The sequence below is a fragment of the Anolis sagrei genome, chromosome Y, assembly GCF_037176765.1.
Source record: "Anolis sagrei isolate rAnoSag1 chromosome Y, rAnoSag1.mat, whole genome shotgun sequence".
In the NCBI taxonomy this organism is placed as follows: domain Eukaryota; kingdom Metazoa; phylum Chordata; class Lepidosauria; order Squamata; family Dactyloidae; genus Anolis; species Anolis sagrei.
The window spans coordinates 30,812,450-30,832,263 of NC_090035.1; the positions used below are offsets into that span (position 1 = coordinate 30,812,450).

Here is a 19,814-nt window from a genome sequence, read left to right on the forward strand (position 1 = left end):
CGCCCTTTGATGCCTATCAAAGTTCTCGGGGGAGGAGAAGCAGAACTTTTCATTTGGGGGCTTGTACACAGAGGTGATGGTGATGTTATTAAGCTCTACTGTTATAAGCTCTATATTGTTTTCTTCAGTGTTGTGGGCACTGCTGACTTGGAGGCTTGGTTTGACAAAGACGGTGCTTCCATACTGTGCATGTGGTCTTTCTGCTACTAAGACCATTCCTGGAACTTTGGGTCGTTTCTGTTGTTCATCCCTGTGTGTTTCTTGGACACACAGCACATCGCATTTCTTATCTCGGCACAGTTCATAGAGCAGTTGTTCTTTGGCAGCTGACATGCCTTCAATGTTGATTGAGATTATTGTCATGGTTGGTCCTGAAAAAGTCCGTTGGTTGTTTTGCTTGCTTGCTTGCATGCTGGTTGCTTCTGTGGCGAGAGAATCAGCCGTTTATGAAGACGTTGCCCAAGGGCCGCCCGGATGTCTTGCAATCCTGCGAAGAGGCTTCTCTCATGTCCCCCGGAAGAGACAAAGAACATCAGCAATGCTCCTATGGCATCAACTCCGCTGGACTGGCCACAGTGTTTGCCTAATCACCATCTCCCAAAGCAGTTACTATACTCCCAAATGAAGAACGGAAAACAGAATGTTGGTGGACAGGAAAGATGGGCTAGAAGTCAACTTTAAAACACTGGGAAGCTCTAGCCCTTGAGCCTTGAAACGAGGTTCGCTGTGACCAGCAGTGCTGTGGAATTCGAATGTTGGGCGAAAGGGAGGAACATGTCAAGAAGAAGGCATGTCAAGCCGACCCTGATCGAGACCGTCTTTCATCTGGAAACCGATGCCTTCACTATGGAAGAACCTACAGATCAAGAATAGGTTCCTAGAACCACTGCCAAGACCCTACACTTAAATCACCAGTGATGATGACACTTACTTACTTAGGTGATCCCTTGTTGTCCAAGGAGGATAGTCTTCCAAGATCAGTGTACTGGTGGGTCCGTAGGTGACTGTGGAGCCCTATTCTTGATCTGCATCTTCTCCCGCAGTGAGGGCATTGGTTTCCAGGTGGAAGGCGGTCTCGGTCAGGGTTGGCTTGACGCGCCTTCCTCTTGGCACGTCTCTCTTTTGTCCTCCATTCGTACCTCTTCAAATTCTATAGCACTGCTGGTCACAGCTGACCTCCAGCTGGAATGCTTAAGGGCCAGGGCTTCCCGATTTTCAGTGTCTATGCCAGAGTTTTTAAGATTGGCTTTGAGCCCATCTTTAAATCTCTTTTCCTGTCCTCCAACATTTTGTTTTCCATTTTTGAGTTCTGAGTAGAGCAAGTGCTTTGGGAGACGGTGGTTGGGCATTTGGAAAACATGGCCGGTCCAGCGGAGTTGATGGTGGAGGACCATCACTTCAATGCTGGTGGTCTTTGCGTCTTCCAGCACGCTGACATTTGTCCGCTTGTCTTCCCAAGAGACTTGCAGTATTTTCCAGAGGCAACACTAATAGAGTTGCATGTGACGTCTGCAGATAATCCACATTTTGCATGCATATTGCAGGGTTGGGAGGACAAGCATCTTGGTATCCCCACAGATGTCCCGGTCCTCAAAAACTCTGTGCTTCATTTGGAAGAATGCTGCACTTACAGAGCTCAGGTGGTGATGTATTTCAGTGTCAATGTTGACTTTGGTGGAGAGGTGGCTGCCAAGGGATCAACAATGATCAACATTTTCTAATGTTACACCATCAAGCTGTATTTCTGGCATTGGAGAGGGATTGACTGGTGACTGCTGGAAGAGCAGGTTTTTGAAGGTTTTTAAAAAATGTTCCGCTGGCCCTTTAAATTCAGTGTCCAAGCGGATGCCGGGAAATGTTGTCCTCTATTTTCTCGATGTTCAATGACAGGCCGAGCTTATTGTATGCTTCTGCGAAGGTGTTTAGAGCGGCTTTTAGGTCTTCTTCTGAATGCGCACAGATGACATTGTCATCAGCATACTGGAGTTCTATAACATGTTGTTGTAACCTTGGTTTTGGCTTTCAGTCTGCTGAGTGATAAGAGTGATTATGATGATAAATGCCCGTGCACAGATGACGTAAACAGCATACTGGAGCTCTATAACAGATGTTGTAACCTTGGTTTTGGCTTTCAGTCTGCTAAGATATAAGAGTGATGATGTTGATGTGATGATGATGATGATGTGTGATGATGATGATGATGATGAATGCCTTCATAGGGTGCCTGGTGTGCTTGTCTTTCCACGCTTGAAAAAGTTACTTTTTTAGGTTGCCATCTCGAGAACTTCCTATAAAGAGCATTGGAACTATAAACCAAAAAAAAGTCACTTCTAAGGATGCTTTCCCTACATGTTTTTGAAGGTTTAAAAAAAAATGTTCCGCTGGCCCTTTAAATTCAGTGTCTAAGTGGATGCCGGGAGGTGTAGTCCTATATTCCCTGCTTTTTTTATTCTCCCTCCTCGCGCGACTCTTTTCCCGCCCCGTCTCTGCCCTTTCCCAGCATGCCTTTCTCCGGCCTTGCTTGATTGGCTAGCGGCGGCGGGCGGCGCATGCACAGTACCCAAAGCCCGGGTTGGAGTCGCTTCCTCTTAACGCCGCCGCGAAGAGCAGAGCCGAGCAGAGCCGGGCGGCGGAAGAAGCGAAGGCAGCCGGAGTGAAGCATTGCCTCGCTGTTCGGTGAGTGCCACAGCTCGCGTGCGTGACGTCAGAGCGGCCGGGGTGACGTCACCTTTTGCGTCCGTGACGCAAACGCGCTGAGGAAAAAAGAGCGGAAATAGTTACTTTTTGAGGGTGTGCTCGACTAAGGCGGAACTGGTATTTGAAAATATATTGTCGTCTATACCTTTAAAAAAATATTATTATTCATACAATTCTTAAAATATTGTTATTTAAATTATTCTTTAAAATATTAATTATACTATTTTTAAAAATATTGTTATTATGCATACTATTTTAAAATTATCGTTATTTAGGCTATTATTAAAATCTTGTTATTTATACTATTTGAAATATTTACATTATTCTTTAAAATATTAATTATACTATAGTTTAAAATATTATTGTTATTAAGCATACTATTTTAAAATTATTGTTATTTAGACTTTTAAAAATCTTGTTATTATTTATATTCTTTGAAATATTTAAATTATTCTTTAAAATATTAATTATACTATATTTTAAAATATTATGTATACTATTTTAAAATTATTGTTAGACAATTTTAAAATCTTGTTATTATCTATACTATTTGAAATATTTAAATTATTCTTTAAAACATTAATTATACTATATTTTAAAATATTATTGTTACTATGTATACTATTATCAAATTATGGTTATTTGGGCTATTTAAAAATCTTGTTAATAATTTAAATATTGCAAGTAGTATAAATAATAACAAGATATTTAAATTAGTCTAAACAACAATAATTTTAAAATAGTATATATAATAACTGATATTTTAAAATATAGTATAATTAATATTTTAAGAAATAATTTAAATATAAAATATTAGTATACTATATTTTAAAATATTATCGGTATTATATATACTATTTTAAAATTATTGTGATTTGGACTTTTTTTAAAAATCTTGTTATTTATACTATTTGAAATATTTAAATTATTTAAAATATTAATTATTATAGTATATTTTAAAATCTTATTGTTATTATATATACTATTTTAAAATTATTGTTATTTAGGCTATTTTAAAAATCTTGTTATTCTTTATACAGGTTAAAAAGTATTGTTCAAACAGTGGATTAAACTGCTGAGCTGCTGAACTTGCATAACGAAAGGTCACAGGTCCGAATCCGAGGAGCAGGGTGAACTCCCGCTGTTAGGCCTAGCTTCTGCCAACCTAGCAGTTTGAAACATGGAAATGTATGTAGATCAATAGGTACCGCTCTGGAGGGAAGGTAAGGGCGCAGTCATGGCGCCCACATGACCTTGGAGGTGTCTGTGGACAACACTGGCTCATCGGCTTAGAAATTGAGATGAGCACCAACACCCCAGAGTCAGACACGACTGGACTTAATGTCAGGGGAAAACCAACCATCCAACCTATTATGATTTATACTGTTTTTAAAAATATTGTTATTTTTATACTATTTCAAAAATGTTATTGTTATTTATATTGTTTAAAATATTCCTATAATTATACAATTTGAGAATTGTTATTGTTTATCCTATTTTTTAAAAAAGTATTGTTATTGTGTTGCCGAAGGCTTTCATGGCTGGAATTACTGAGTTGCTCTGAGTTTTCCATGCTGTATGACCATGTTCCAGAAGCATCAAATCCTAATTAAGTTGGCCAATTAGAACATTCACACTTGCCTCAAGCAGACAAATTCTTTCATGGCTGGAGCCACTGGGGGCCCTTCCATACAGCCCTATGTCCCAGAATATCAAGGCAGAAAATCCCACAATATCTGCTTTGAACTGGGTTATCTGAGTCCACACTCAGATAATGTGGGATTTTCTGCCTTGATATTCTGGGATATAGGGCTGTGTGGAAGGATCCTGGGTTGCTGTGAGAATTATTTTTGTGGGAATTATTTTTGAAATATTTCTATAAATCTTGACAATGACAGCTTTTAGCAATGCTAATAATGACAATAGCAATATTTTTTAAATGTTATTTCTATTAGTATTATTATTAGGCAAAGGTTTACCCTTGACATTAAGCCTAGTCGTGTCTGACTCTAAGGGTTGGTGCTCATCTCCATTTCTAACCCGAAGAGCCGGCATTGTCCGTAGACACTTCCAAGGTCAAGTGGCCGGCATGACTGCATGGAGGTCCGTTACCTTCTGGCCAAAGCGGTACCTATTGATATCCTCACATTTGCATGTTTTCGAACTGCTAGGTTGGCAGAAGCTGGAGCTAACAGTAGGAGCTCACCCCACTTCCTGGATTCAAACCGCTGACTTTTTGATGCAACATGTAACATCTGACCAAAGCATTATTTCTTCATTCCTTCTTCAATAGAGGGAGGTTGAGTCGGTGGGAGACTCGGCCCCCCTCTAACCTGCGGCCTATCCCCAGGTACATCTGTGACAGGCAACCAGTTTCCTCCCCTCCTACTCTGGTGTTAGTGAATGCTAGGTCCATAAGGAACAAAACTGCTACCATCAGGGACTTTCTTAATGATCAGGGAGCTGACCTAGTGTGTATTACAGAAACTTGGATCCAAGAGGGGGATGAGATCCTACTCCAGGAAATAGCATCTCCAGGTTATGCAATCACTCACCAGATGCGGACTGGGAGGCGGGGGGGGGGGGGTGGCTATGCTCGCCCGAGAAAGTTTTTCTCTTAGGGCAGTTCCTGTGCTGAGCATCTCTGGCATTGAAAGTGTTGGCCTGGTGTGGGATTCCTGTGAGAGCATAGCCTTTCTGCTGGTGTACCGTGCGCCCAGCGCACCAGCTGACAGCCTATCCCAGCTGCTTGAGACTGTGTCGGAGTGGTCCCTGAGGTTCCCCAGACTTATCGTCTTGGGGGATTTCAATATCCACGCTGATGCTGACTCTTGTTCATTAGCGGCTGTGGACCATGGAGACACTAGGACTCTCCCTCTGTACTACTGGGCCCACGCATCGGGCGGGGCACACGTTAGATTTGATTTTCAGCGCAGGAATTCAAGTGACCCAAGCCTCCACAATAGAGGTTCCATGGTCGGATCACTGCGGCCTGAGAGTCCGGTTGGAGCATGCCTACCCATGCTGCCAGGGCGCCGAGCCAATTTGGGCTTGCCCAAGGAGACTTATGGAACCCAGTAGGTTCCGGAATGCTCTGAGGGATCTAGAGCCTGCCAGCGACTCGATCGATGTGCAGGTGGACACATGGAACATCAGGCTATCCAATGCACTCGACAAGATCGCCCCTAGACGCCCTCTCAGACCCCGCCGAAATTGGTCTCCTTGGTTTACCGAGGAACTTCGACTGATGAAGCGGGAAAAGAGACAGCTGGAGGGCGTGTGGTGAGAACTCCGTGACAGAGCATCGAGATCAGCTTATGAGGCATTCAGGGAATCCTATGAGCATGCTATTACTGAGGCAAAGCGAGTATATTATGCTTCTTTGATAATGTCTGCTAGCTCATGCCCGGCAAAATTGTTCAAAATAATTCGATCTCTAACGACGGTTCCTACCGTCCCAAAAAGTGGTAATCAGGCCCCTCCAGCCGAGATTTTTCAGAGCTATTTTGCAGACAAGATCTCGCTACTTCACTGGGACCTCCCTGCCACAATTGATACAGTGAGAGAACTTGAGACCCCGTGGCCACTTGCTGGGCCCATCCTCGACCGGTTCATCCCGCTGGATGCAGGGGCTGTCGATAGGCTCATAGCTGCAGCTAGACCGACCACTTGCTCCCTCGATCCGTGTCCCTCTTGGTTGGTGAAATCCTGCTTGGAGGGATTACGTGACCCTCTGTTGAAGATCATAAACAGCTCCCTTGAGCAAGGAGTCTTTCCAGAGGGTTTAAAAGAGGCGGTGGTCTCTCCTTTGCTGAAGAAACCAGATTTAGATCCCTCGGTTCCCTCCAGTTACCGCCCAGTTTCAAATCTCTCGTTCCGGGGCAAGGTGATTGAGAGGGCAGCAGCGGAGCAGTTGCAGCAATTCCTAGACAACACAGCCCGACTAGATCCCTTCCAATCTGGCTTCCGTGCGGGGCACGGGACAGAGACTGTGCTGGTCTCCATCACGGATCACTTTCGATGCCAGCTTGACCAGGGCGGGTCAGCCCTGCTCGTGCTATTGGATCTCACAGCAGCATTTGACACAGTCGACCACAATCTCTTGACCCACCGCCTTGCTGTTGCTGGAATCAGGGGGACAGCTTTAAACTGTCTGTCCTCCTTTCTTCACAACCGTGGACAGCGAGTGGAGAGGGAAACCTTGGTCTCTGAGAGGTCCCCTCTATCTTGTGGGGTTCCTCAGGGGGCCATTCTCTCCCCTCTGTTGTTTAACATCTATATGCAACCACTTGCTCAGCTGGTTCGAGGTTTTGGGCTTGAGTGTTATCAGTATGCCGATGACACTCAGCTGGTGCTGAAGATGGAAGGCCGACCGGACTCTGTACCCGATTGTTTCCATCAGTGCCTTGAGGCCGTTACTGGATGGCTGCATGCCAGCAGGTTGAGGGTGAATCCAGCAAAGACAGAGATCCTATGGCTGGGTGGACCGGGCAGTGGGGACATCCATCTCCCCACCCTGGATGGCGAGGCGTTACGCCCGTCATCATTGGTAAAGAGTCTGGGAGTCCTTTTGGACCCTCTGCTGACAATGGAGGCCCAGGTCTCCGCCGTGAGCAAAACCGCCTTCTTTCACCTGCGGCAGGCTAGACGGCTGGCCCCCTTCCTGTCCAGGGACAACCTAGCTACGGTGATCCAGGCCACGGTCATCTCAAGACTGGACTACTGTAACGCCCTCTACATTGGCCTCCCTCTGTCGGTGATCCGGAAGCTCAAGTTGGTACAAAATGCAGTTGCTCGGCTTCTTGCGGGAATTCCGATGAGATGCCACATAACACCAATCTTACTACAGCTGCATTGGTTACCAATTGAGCACCGGATCACTTTCAAAGTGATGGTACTCACCTTTAAGGCCTTGCATGGTCTGGGGCCAATGTATCTGAGGGATCGTCTCACCCCCTACCAACCCCAGAGATCCCTCCGCTCTGAGGACCAAGATCTATTGGAAGTCTCCAGTGTCAAGACCTAACGGCAACCAGACGCAGAGCCTTCACAGCAGTGGCGCCATCAGTCTGGTATGCTCTGCCACCTGAAGTTTGTGTCCTGCGGGACTTACCAGCTTTCCGCAGGGCATGTAAGACATACCTGTTCCGACAGGCTTTTAATGTTTGATACTGTTGTTTTTAAATTGTTTTAAATTGCTTTTAAACTTTGTTAGATTTTAGCTATACTAAATAAATATAAATGTGTTTTGCACAGTATTATATATATATATATATATATATATATATATAGTCGTGTTAGGAGCATCCTGTTGTGAGAGAATTGGCTGTCTGCAAGGACGTTGCCCAGGGGACGCCCAGATGATTTTGATGTTTTATCGTCCTTGTGGGAGGCTTCTCTCATGTCCCCGCATGAGGAGCTGGAGCTGATAGAGGGAGCTCATCCGCATCTCCCCGGATTCGAATCTGCGACCTGTCGGTCTTCAGTCCTGCTGGCACAAGGCTTTAACCCACTGCGCCACCGGGGGCTCCTCCATATATTTATACAACATGAATGCACAAAGTTATTAAAATACGCTGTTTAAAATGATATCCGGGCTCTGTGTGTGACGTGAATATGAAACATAAATTCATTTAGAACTTGTCCCATCACATTATGAATATGCAATTAAAAAAAAACCCCAACAGACAAAAATCCAAATACAGAGTATTTCTGATCTCAAGCATTTCAGATAATAATAAATACTCAAACTGTAGCCATGAAGGAATGATAACCCTTTCCTTATTCTCCTTTTGTCAGCAGGTGAACACTCTTTTTAAATTCAAACCATCATTTTGAACAGAAGGCTGTAAGTCTGGCGTTGGGTCAAAAATAAAGTCTGGTTTCGCTCTTAAATGGTATATTTTTATATATATTTCATGCATAAGCCTCCTTGAGTTCTGGAATAATAATCCTGCAGCATTGTGTGTTGCGGTCCTTCATTACGCATTGTGATGATGCCTTCAGTTTCGTCTTGTACAATGGAACCTTGCATAATGTTGCCATTTGTGTGGGAATAATGTACTTAATGCTGCTGTGTATGTGCATGTACGTGTGTGTACACACACACACATGCTACACTCAGAGGATGTTGAACTGCAGCCGACATATATCAGCAGGGATTATATTTCATTTATTGTATTGGCTTCTGGTACGAATCCAACAGACCACAGCTGGCTTCAAGGCTACAAGAACCAAACTTGTAACCAAGCTGAGAAGAAGTAACTAATGTGCTCACTTAATTATAGTTGTGTTATGGTTTTCTATCAATGAAAAGTAGTGTAATAGCAAAAAACTTATATTGAACTGATAAAAATATTAATATAAAACACTGTAATGAATGCAGTTTTACACTGTTTGATCTGCCATGGCTTAATGTTATAGGTTTCTGGAGGCAGCACTTTCACAAGGTTTAATAATATACACTTCTTCTTCATCATCATTATCATCATCGTCAAAAAATGAATTTATTATTTTATTCTCCTTGTGGGTTCATGCATTCACCCTTCTTAATAACAACAACAACTCTCCTTGTAGGCTCACTTCCTGATGATGATGATGATAATGATAATAATAACTTTATTACTGTCCCCTCTTTGTGGCTTCATGCATACTTTCTTCTTTGTCATCATCATAACAACAACAGCAGCAATAAATTTATTAGAGGCCTCTTCTTATGGATTCATGTAGGCTCCCATAATAATAATAATAATAATAATAATAATTTTTATTTATATATCGCCCTATCTCCCTGAGAGGACTCGGGGCAGTTTCCAACATAGGGCAAAACATTCAATTGCTAAATGACAGAAAAAAACATACAAAAAATGAAACATTATAAAACATAATCGTATTAAAACAATCACAACATTTAAAGACCAATTTCATGTTTTTACTCCCTCAGACGGGATTCAAAATATCAATGGTCAGAATTACAAAGTATACCTAGTTGGCCATGAAAGGGCTTGGCAAGGTCTAATGCAAGGGCTAGTGCAGCGAATTAGCATAGGGCCAGTGAAGTGGATAAAGTGCAGAACAGGGTCCTAGCTTATGGCCAGGGATGGACCTGGGGCTAAATAATAATAATAATAATAATAATAATACATGTATTACTCGCCTCTCCTTGTGGCTTCATGTATGTTCCCTTCTCCATAATTTTTATTCTTATTCATAATATTATATTTCTTACCTGCCTCTCCTCCCAGCTTGAGCCAGGGCACAAAGTAGTCCTTAAACATTATATGAAAAAGTATTTCTATGATGTACATATATTAAAATACAGAGAACAAAGATTAAAATACATTAAAGCAGGACATGAGTTTAAAATTCATTGCTAAGAATGGACTGTATTTAGTCTTCTCTGCTCCTAGGATTCCATTGCTGTCAGCTTTCCTGGCAGTTCAAGTGGTGTCAAAACTGCATCATTTCTCTAGTGCCAACGCACCCTGAGTGTCTTGCGGATGATGACCATTCAGAGTGACACCCATCACCCTCTTTCCTTTTCTTAAAGCCAAGACAGGCTGACTCGTGATTTCCTTTTCCTAGGAACAGCTGAAAGTGGCTTTGCAGGCCAAATGCCATGAAGAACCAAGAGGGAGACAGCCCGACAGCCCTCTTCTCAGCCAGCCCTTCCCAAAGGAATCTCTGCCCAGCTCTGGAGGACGGAGGCTTCACAGAAGGGACTGTGGGAGGCAGCGAGGGCCTGTCCCCTTCAAAGCCTCCAGTGGATGGAAGCCTTGAGAACCTGGTTGGTGAGAAACAGAGCAAAAAGGAGGAGGGTATGTGCCTTTGCCATATATTATTATTGGCTGCTGTACTTTGCCAGAGTGGCTTCCAAACTTTTTCTCTGCCTGGGTTGCATCACACTGCTCCTGGCTCATGCCTTGTTATTATCATAACATTGAGTAACAGGTTTTTTGTCCCTGGGTTATAAATGTCATTATTTCTCCATCTGCCCACCCTGGATGGCGAGGCGTTACGCCCGTCATCATTGGTAAAGAGTCTGGGAGTCCTTTTGGACCCTCTGCTGACAATGGAGGCCCAGGTCTCCGCCGTGAGCAAAACTGCCTTCTTTCACCTGCGGCAGGCTAGACGGCTGGCCCCCTACCTGTCCAGGGACGACCTAGCTATGGTGATCCAGGCCACGGTCATCTCAAGACTGGACTACTGTAACGCCCTCTACATTGGCCTCCCTTTGTCGGTGATTCGGAAGCTCAAGTTGGTACAAAACGCAGCTGCTCGGCTTCTTGCGGGAATTCCGATGAGATGCCACATAACACCAATCTTACTACAGCAGCATTGGTTACCAATTGAGCACCGGATCACTTTCAAAGTGATGGTACTCACCTTTAAGGCCTTGCATGGTCTGGGGCCAATGTATCTGAGGGATCGTCTCACCCCCTACCAACCCCAGAGATCCCTCCGTTCTGAGGACCAAGATCTATAGGAAGTCCCCAGTGTCAAGACCTTGCGTCTAACGGCAACCAGATGCAGAGCCTTCACAGCAGTGGCACCGGATCACTTTCAAAGTGATGGTACTCACCTTTAAGGCCTTGCATGGTCTGGGGCCAATGTATCTGAGGGATCGTCTCACCCCCTACCAACCCCAGAGATCCCTCCGTTCTGAGGACCAAGATCTATAGGAAGTCCCCAGTGTCAAGACCTTGCATCTAACGGCAACCAGATGCAGAGCCTTCACAGCAGTGGCGCCATCAGTCTGGAATGCTCTGCCACCTGAAGTTCGTGCCCTGCGGGATTTACCAGCTTTCCGCAGGGCATGTAAGACATACCTGTTCCGACAGGCTTTTAATGTTTGATACTGTTGTTTTAAATTGTTTTAAATTGCTTTTAAACTTTGTTAGATTTTAGCTATTCTTGTAAGCTGCTCCGAGCCCCAGGGGAGTGGCAGCATATAAGTTTAAATAATAAATAAATAAATAAATGAATAGGTTCTATCACAAAACATGGGAAAAGTTTATTAAACTGCAAAAACTTTGTTTTTGTGGGAAGGACTTCCTGCAGCACATTTTGCTATAATTTTTCAATGAATGTCTCATAGAGTCGCAACCGATTCAGCATAGGGGTTGCTGTGAGTTTTCCGGGCTGTATGGCCATGTTCCATGAGCATTCTCTCCAGACGTTTCACCCACATCTATTGCAGGCATCCTCAGAGGTTGGGAGGTTTGTTGGGGTTTATATATCTGGAGAGTGTCCAAGGTGGGAGAAAGATCTCTAGTCTGTTGGAAGTAGGTGTAAATGTTGCAATTGGCTGCCTTGATTAGCATTTAATGACTTAGTAGTTTCAAAGTCTGGCTTCTTACTGCCTGGGGGAATCCTTTTTGGGAGGTGATTAGCTGGCCCTGAGTGTTTATTGTCTGGAATTCCCCTGTTTTTGAGTGTTGTTCTTTCTTTACTGTTGTAATTTTAGAGTTTTTTTAATTTTCAAAACCCTCAAACCAAAGAAAGGATTTGCTGTCGAATGTAATGCACAGCAGCAAAAAGTGCCCTCTTTGTCATATGGCCAAATCAGTTGCTGCCTGCTTAGAATTCCTTCTTTAAACATAAAAGTGTTAGAACACAAAAGCTTCCAGCGATGGAAAAGAAAACCTTGGTGGGCAACTATGATGTAGAATGAATCCACTTTAACTTCCTTGGTTCAATTCCGTGCTAAGTAGTCATGGGAGCTATAGTTTTGCAAGGTCTTGAACCTCTACCAAAGAAGGCTGATGCCCCACCAAACTACAAATCTCAGGATCCCATAGCATTGAGCCAGAGTCATTAAATGAGAGATGAGGTCCCCCAAAGAGGAGTTCCTGAAGTAGTTTCCCCTTTTGCTTGGGCTCGATATTAAGATGATATTGTGTGATGCGGATATGATAAACCCTGATTTTGGTAAAGGGGATTTAGGCCAAAAAGGTGTGCATTAGACTTGACTGAATGGGGCCTACGGGCTGTATCTCCCTCAGTGCCCTTGACCTGCGATGTTTCGGAGGAGCTGAGCCGGCAACTGGAGGATATCCTCAGCACGTACTGCATGGACAGCCAGCAGGAGGAGAGCGGCCAGAGCGAGGTGGCTGAGGCGGAGGAGGCAGAGAAGGGCCGGATCGAGTCCCCCAGAAATGAGGAGCCAGAGCAGATTGGCCCTGAGATCAACGGGGAGAAAGAGGAGCCCCGGGGGCATGGCGATGACAGTGGGGAGCGGGACCCCAAGCGCAGCCAGGAGAAGAGGAAAGCCAAGGGTGACACTGGGCTCACAGCAGCCCTGCCCTCTTCCTTGATCTGGAATACATTTGCTGTTGTGAATGAGTCGTTTCTTAGCATCCTCAGTGTTGTAATTAATGCAGCTTGACCTCATTTTCACTTCTAGTGTTATGGAACCATGGGAGCTGTAGTTTGGGGAACCAACCCAGCACTTTTTGCAGTGAAAGCTAAAGACTTTGTCAGACTACATCTTAATAATATTAATTATTATTATTATTATGGGTTGTAGGTTTTTCAGGTTGTATGGCCATGTTCTAGAAGCATTCTCTCCTGATGTTTCGCCTGCATCTGTGGCAAAACCTCACAACCTCTGAGATTGCTGCCACAGATGCAGGTGAAATGTCAGGAGAGAATGCTTCTAGAACATGGTCATACAACCTAAAAAACCTACAACAACCCAGTGATTCCGGCCATGAAAGCCTTCAACAATACAATTATTATTTTAAAAAACTTTATTTATAGACCGCTCTATCTCCCCAGAGGGACTCGGCGGTTTCTTTTTGGCATTCAGTGCCAAAAAGAAATGTCCTAAACTTTTTGGGCCCTGCCTGTCCATCTCCACCTATGAACTGACACGGACTCTTAAATCTACTAGGAGGCCCTTCTCTCACTCCACCACCATCCCAAGTGTGGCTGGTGGGAATGAGGGAGAGGGCCTTCTCGGTGGTGGCCTCCCGCTTTTGGAATGCCCTCCCCAGAAAGTTAAGACAAGCCCCGTCACTTGCCCTCTTCCGCAAGGACCTGAAGATCTGGTGGTTTCAGTAGGCTTTTGGAAATGATTAGCTCCAGGCTCTACCCTGGTCTTTTGTCAGGTCCCCACGCTGCACTTTACCCACTTCCCTGGCCCTCTGCTACGTCGTTGTATTAGTCCTATGTCTCCCCATTGGACCAGTTCTCTTATATCTGTTCAGCAAGCCTTGGAAATAAATATCTCCAGGTCATATCCTGACCATCAGACAGGACCATGCTTGCAGTTTATCCACTCCGCAGGCCCTAGTCTACATCGTTGTTCTAGCCCAGCCCTCTCGTGGTTGTTGAGGCCATGTCTGGAATTCTGCCCATTGGTAACTGAACCTGCTTGATGGAAATTAGTACTGGACTGGTTTTTAATTTTAAATATGTACGACTGTTATATAATATTATGTCTTTGTTTTATAATGATTATTCTGTACATTTTATGTCGTAATTGCAATGCTTTACCTATGTTGGAAACTGCCCAAGTCCCCTGGGGGAGATAGAGCAATATACAAATAAAAGTTTATTATATATTATATTATTATTAAAGCCATACAAACAATTTACATCAAGACAGAGCACATTAGATAATGTAGAACAACCTAACTGTAACTTAATAAACAAAATGGCAAAAAATAAAAACATCATAAAATACAAAACACACTAAAAATAAAAATATAAAATTGATTACATCAGAGCTCCATCAGGCGAGGTTCAACAATACCAATGGACAGGAGTACTAACAATAGACATGAACAACTATAAAAGGGCTGGGCGAAAGGTAATGTAAACTTTCATGATCCCATAGCATTGAGACATGTCAAATAAACTGGGATCAAACTGCATTCATTCAGCACTATCTATCAGGTCTGCACAACCTGTGGCCTTGTAGGAGTTTGGGCCTTCAACTCCCAACCCTCTTGCCAGCTTGTCCAGTGGTTAAGAATTCTGGGAACTGAAGTCCAAAACACCTGGGTGTCTAATGCAGATGCACTTTGCACCTCTAGTTTCTCTGCTGGTTGAACTCTTTCATAGGTCAGGCTTTTTTGGCTGCTATCAGCTCAACTTCTTTCTGGGGCTGTTTTCACGTTACTCCATCACGTTACTGAATCCAGACAAGACAGAGGTACTCCTGGTCAGTCGCAAGGCCGAACAGGGCATAGGGTTACAGCCTGTGTTGGATGGGGCCGCACTCCCCCTGAAGATGCAGGTTCGCAGCTTGGGTGTGACCCTGGACTCATCGCTGAGCCTGGAACTCCAGGTTTCGGCGGTGACCAGGGGAGCATTTGCACAGCTAAAGCTTGTGCGCCAGCTGCGCCCGTACCTTGTGAAGTCTGACTTGGCCACGGTAGTCCACGCTCTGGTTACATCCTCTTTAGACTACTGCAACACTCTCTACGTGGGGTTGCCTTTGAAGACAGCTCGGAAGCTCCAACTAGTGCCATTTTGGGGATCCTGGGATTTGTAGTTTCATGAGGCATGTTGCATTTTCCTGGCAAGGAATTTGCAGTACCTCACAATGCTACAAATTCCAGGATCCCATAGGATGCAACAATGACAGTTAAACCGGAATCACAACATGGTTCAGAAGGGACTTGGGATCAAGTTTATTTATTTATTATTTATTTACCTTACTTATATACCGCTGTTCTCAGCCCGAAGGCGACTCACAGCGGTTCACAACAAATACGAACAGCAAAAATTCAGTGCTACAGTATAGAAACAGTTAACAACCTAACACCTTACACAATTAATAAACAGTTACTACAATACCGATTCACTGTCGTCTCGTCATCAAAAACATGTTCCAGATTCGTCATCCATTGTTCCATTCCAGTGTTCATTAACCAATCATTGCACTAATTATTGGAACGCCTGCTCAAACAGCCAGGTCTTCACTTTTTTGCGGAATACCATTAGAGATGGTGCTAGTCTAATGTCCATAGGAAGGGTGTTCCACAGCCGAGGAGCCACCACCGAGAAGGCCCTATCTCTCGTCCCCGCCAGCCGAGCTTGAGAAGCAGGCGGGATCAAGAGCAGGGTCTCCCCGGAAGAACTCAAAGTTCTGGTGGGTTCATAGGCAGAGATGCGGTCGGATAGGTAGCTTGGGCCGGAACCGTTTAGGGCTTTAAAGGCCAATGCCAGCACTTTGAATTCAGCCCGGTAGCAGATCGGTAGCCAGTGGAGTTGGCGCAACAGGGGGGTTGTATGCTCCCTGCGCTCCGCTCCTGTTAAAATCATGGCTGCCAAGCGTTGGACTAGTTGGAGCTTCCGAGCCGTCTTCAAAGGCAACCCCACGTAGAGAGCGTTGCAGTACTCTAAACAGGATGTAACCAGAGCGTGGACTACCGTGGCCAAGTCAGACTTCCCAAGATACGGGCGTAGCTGGCGCACAAGCTTTAGCTGTGCAAATGCTCCCCTGGTCACCGCCGAAACCTGGGGTTCCATGAGAATGAGATTTTTCTATGAAGTGTGAGTAGAGGGTAGAGACTGAAGCTTTATTTTTGATACAGGAGCGATGTTCAAGCATTCTAGTTTTTAAGGTTCTGCTTGTTTTACCTACATAAAGTAGTCCACAGGGGCACTGAATTAAATATATTATCGAGTCTGTTTTGTGGGATTTTCTACTTTATATTCTGAGTGATAGGGCTGTGTGGAAAGTCCCTGGGTTATCTGAGTCCACACTGCCATACAATGCAATCCAAAGCACATATTTTTGGGATTTTTTCTTTATATTCCGAGTTATAGGGCTGTGTGGAAAGTCCCCGGGTTAATTGAGTCCACACTGCCATATAATGCAAATCAAAGCACATATTTTGGGATTTTCTGCTTTATATTCTGAGTTATATGGCTGTGTGGAAAGGCTCTGGGTTATCTGAGTACACACTGCCATATAATGCAATCCAAAGCACATATTGTGGGATTTTCTGCTTTATATTCTGAGTTATATGGCTATGTGGGAAGGCCATGGGTTAACTGAGTCCACACTGCCATATAGTCCAGTTCAGCTTCTGTGCAAAGCTGGGCTTTCCACAGAAGTTGAGGAAGCAGGAATCCATTTTGTTTCCTTCTGCTTCAGGATAAGCTTTGTTTAAATTTAACTGCTTTCAGTGCTGCTTTGTTTGAGAGGCGGGACTTCCTGAGTTTAAAAATTAACTGCTTTGTTTGAGAGGCGAGGCTTCCTGGTTATCCTATATAAACCAGCGTCTGAACCCAAGGGGCAGCTGGGCTTTCCACAGAAGTTGAGGAAGCAGGAATCCATTTTGTTTCCTTCTGCTTCAGGATAAGCTTTATTTAAATTTAACTGCTTTCAGTGCTGCTTTGTTTGAGAGGCAGGGCTTCCTGAGTTTAAAAATTAACTGCTTTGTTTGAGAGGCGGGGCTTCCTGGTTAGCCTATATAAACCAGCGTCTGAACCCAAAGGGCAGCTGGGCTTTCCACAGAAGTTGAGGAAGCAGGAATCCATTTTGTTTCCTTCTGCTTCAGGATAAGCTTTGTTTAAATTTAACTGCTTTCAGTGCTGCTTTGTTTGAGAGGCGGGGATTCCTGAGTTTAAAAATTAACTGCTTTGTTTGAGAGGCGGGGCTTCCTGGTTATCCTATATAAACTCATACACTCAGTAACCTATACTTTCACCCCTGCATACAGACAACAACATAAAACACACACCAAGAGGAGGTCATTAGTAACCTCCAGATGGAACAAACACAAAAAGTTCCCGTCTCATGCACAAGCTGTGGCATGTTCAGCTTTTTCACACTACAATTACTCAATTACATCTGCCCCAAGTGTAAACAGATCACTCGCATGGAACACAGGATCCGACAACTTGAGGACCGTATTAAGACCCTTAAGAACATTCAGGAACTTGAGCTGTTCTTAGACACCACACTGTCCTAGACACGCAGCCCATATCACACCAACATTACGGGGAGGCTCAAGAGAACAGCACCTCAGATGTGGACAACCCTCAGGCTTGGAGAAATGTCACCCTTAGAAGGACACATAGGACCCGGAAGCCTCCTCAGAATACTTCCGCTCAGCTGCAGTTACACAATAGATTCCAAATTCTCACACAACTATCACCTGACCAAGAAACACAACATATTGGGGAAGACTGGCTTAGATACTGATCAGTGGCTCATCCTTGATCAGTGTGCAGGGGATAGCCCTGACTGGGACAACACTTCACAACATTCACACTTGCACAATCGTGCAGGTGTACCATCCCCAACCATAGACCAGGTGCAACAGGAACACATACAGGAGAACCATAGGCTCTTGGATGAATCTCAATGGATTGTCCTTGACGAATGCCCCGGGGATGTCGAGGAGGACAACACTTTTCACCTACACAATTCATACCAACAGGATCACTTTTCTGGAGACCTACACACTACATTGCACAAAAGGGGCCCTGTCATTCCCGAAAGTAAACAGGTCTTGGTAGTAGGCGACTCCCTCCTTAGAGGAACGGAAGCTGTCATTTCCAGACCAGAGGGGATGGCTCAAGAAATATGCGGCCTACCGGGGGCAAAAATACACCATATCACTCAGAGGCTCACCAGGCTCCTCAAGCCCTATCACCGTCCTCCCCTCATGTTGATTCATGTAGGAACCAATGATACTGCAAGGCACACATTTCAAAAGATCACAAATGATTTTCGAGCTCTAGGAGCAAAGCTAAAAGAATGTAATGTACAGGTGGTCTTTTCATCCCTCCTCCCTGTTGTAAGACACGGACCCACAAGAACCAGAAAAATAGTACAGGTCAATGACTGGCTTAGAAAATGGTGTCAGGAGGAACGCTTTGGCTTCCTCGACCATGGCCTGCTTTTCCAGGAGGATGGCCTGCTGGCAAGGGATGGGGTGCATCTCACACAAGTAGGAAAACACCTTTTTGCTCACAGACTCGCAAACCTCATTAGACGCACTTTAAACTAGGTCCACCGGGGGAGGGGGACAACAGCCTTGTGAACACTACTTTACCCATAATGTCTGGGAATCGCCAGAAGGCTAAACGGAGGGCTGCACAAACACAACAAGGACCAAGTACCAAAAGCACAATAATCCCAATTAAACAGCTCAAGGGAAGATCTCAGGGGCTCACATGTCTTTACACTAATGCACAGAGCATGGGAAATAAACAAGACGAACTCCAACTTTTAGCACAACACCACAAATATGATATCATAGGGATCACTGAAACCTGGTGGGATGACTCCTATCGCTGGAATGTAGATATCGAGGGGTATAACCTCTTTCACAGAAACCGAACAAAGGGGAGAGGAGGCGGAGTAGCCTTATATGTCAAAAACTCTTATGCTGCAGAAGAGATTCAAGACAGCAATCTGGGAAACTAGCTTGAAATCATCTGGATAAGAATCAAGGGAACTGGGACTCAAAAAGATGTCGTTGTAGACGTCTACTACAGACCCCCAAGCCAGGAGGAAGAACTTGATGAAGTCTTCTGCCAACAGTTGACCAAACAGGCACAGAGAAGAGATGTAGTAGTCATGGGCAATTTCAACTATCCCGATATTTGCTGGAAAACAAACTCGGCCAAGAGTACAAGGTCCAACAAATTCCTCGCTTGCCTCGCAGACAATTTCATGGTCCAGAAGGTAGAAGAGGCAACAAGGGGATTGGTTACTCTTGATCTCATCCTAACAAATGCGGAGGACCTGATCGATGCGGTCGAAGTGGTAGGATCCTTATGTGCTCCTGCAATTTGAGGTACAAAGGAAGGCCAAAACTAAGACAAGTCAAACCCGCATTTTGGACTTTAGGAGAGCTGATTTCCAAAAAATGAAGGAAACGCTGAGCAACATTCCATGGACACAGATACTAAAAGACAAGGGAGTTACGGATGGATGGGAATTTCTCAAGAGTGAAATACTCAAGGCACAATTGCAAACCGTGCCAACAAAGAGAAAAAATAGGACAAGTGCAAAGAAGCCAGAATGGATGTCCAAAGAACTTCTAACTGTGCTAAGACACAAAAGAGACATGCAGAAGAAGTGGAAAAAGGGAGAAATCACCAAAGAAGAATTCAAACAAATAGCCAATACCTGTAGGGAAAAG

The 19,814-nt window shown here is 44.4% G+C and overlaps 1 protein-coding gene across 3 annotated transcripts in view; it reads left to right on the top strand.

The window, feature by feature from the left end:
* The first annotated feature begins 2,400 nt into the window (after window positions 1-2,400).
* LOC137095190 (alpha-taxilin-like) overlaps window positions 2,401-19,814 on the top strand; it is a 104,332-nt gene continuing 86,918 nt past the window's right edge. Inside the window, exons 1-4 of one of the 3 annotated variants that reach the window (XM_067461566.1) lie at window positions 2,401-2,676; window positions 8,497-8,545; window positions 10,282-10,514; window positions 12,702-12,974. In XM_067461566.1, coding sequence (XP_067317667.1) covers window positions 10,316-10,514; window positions 12,702-12,974 — 472 coding nt within the window. In that variant the 5' untranslated portion in view covers window positions 2,401-2,676; window positions 8,497-8,545; window positions 10,282-10,315. The remainder of the gene's footprint in view (window positions 2,677-8,496; window positions 8,546-10,281; window positions 10,515-12,701; window positions 12,975-19,814) is intronic. The other 2 variants (XM_067461565.1, XM_067461567.1) reach the window with 2 other exon arrangements.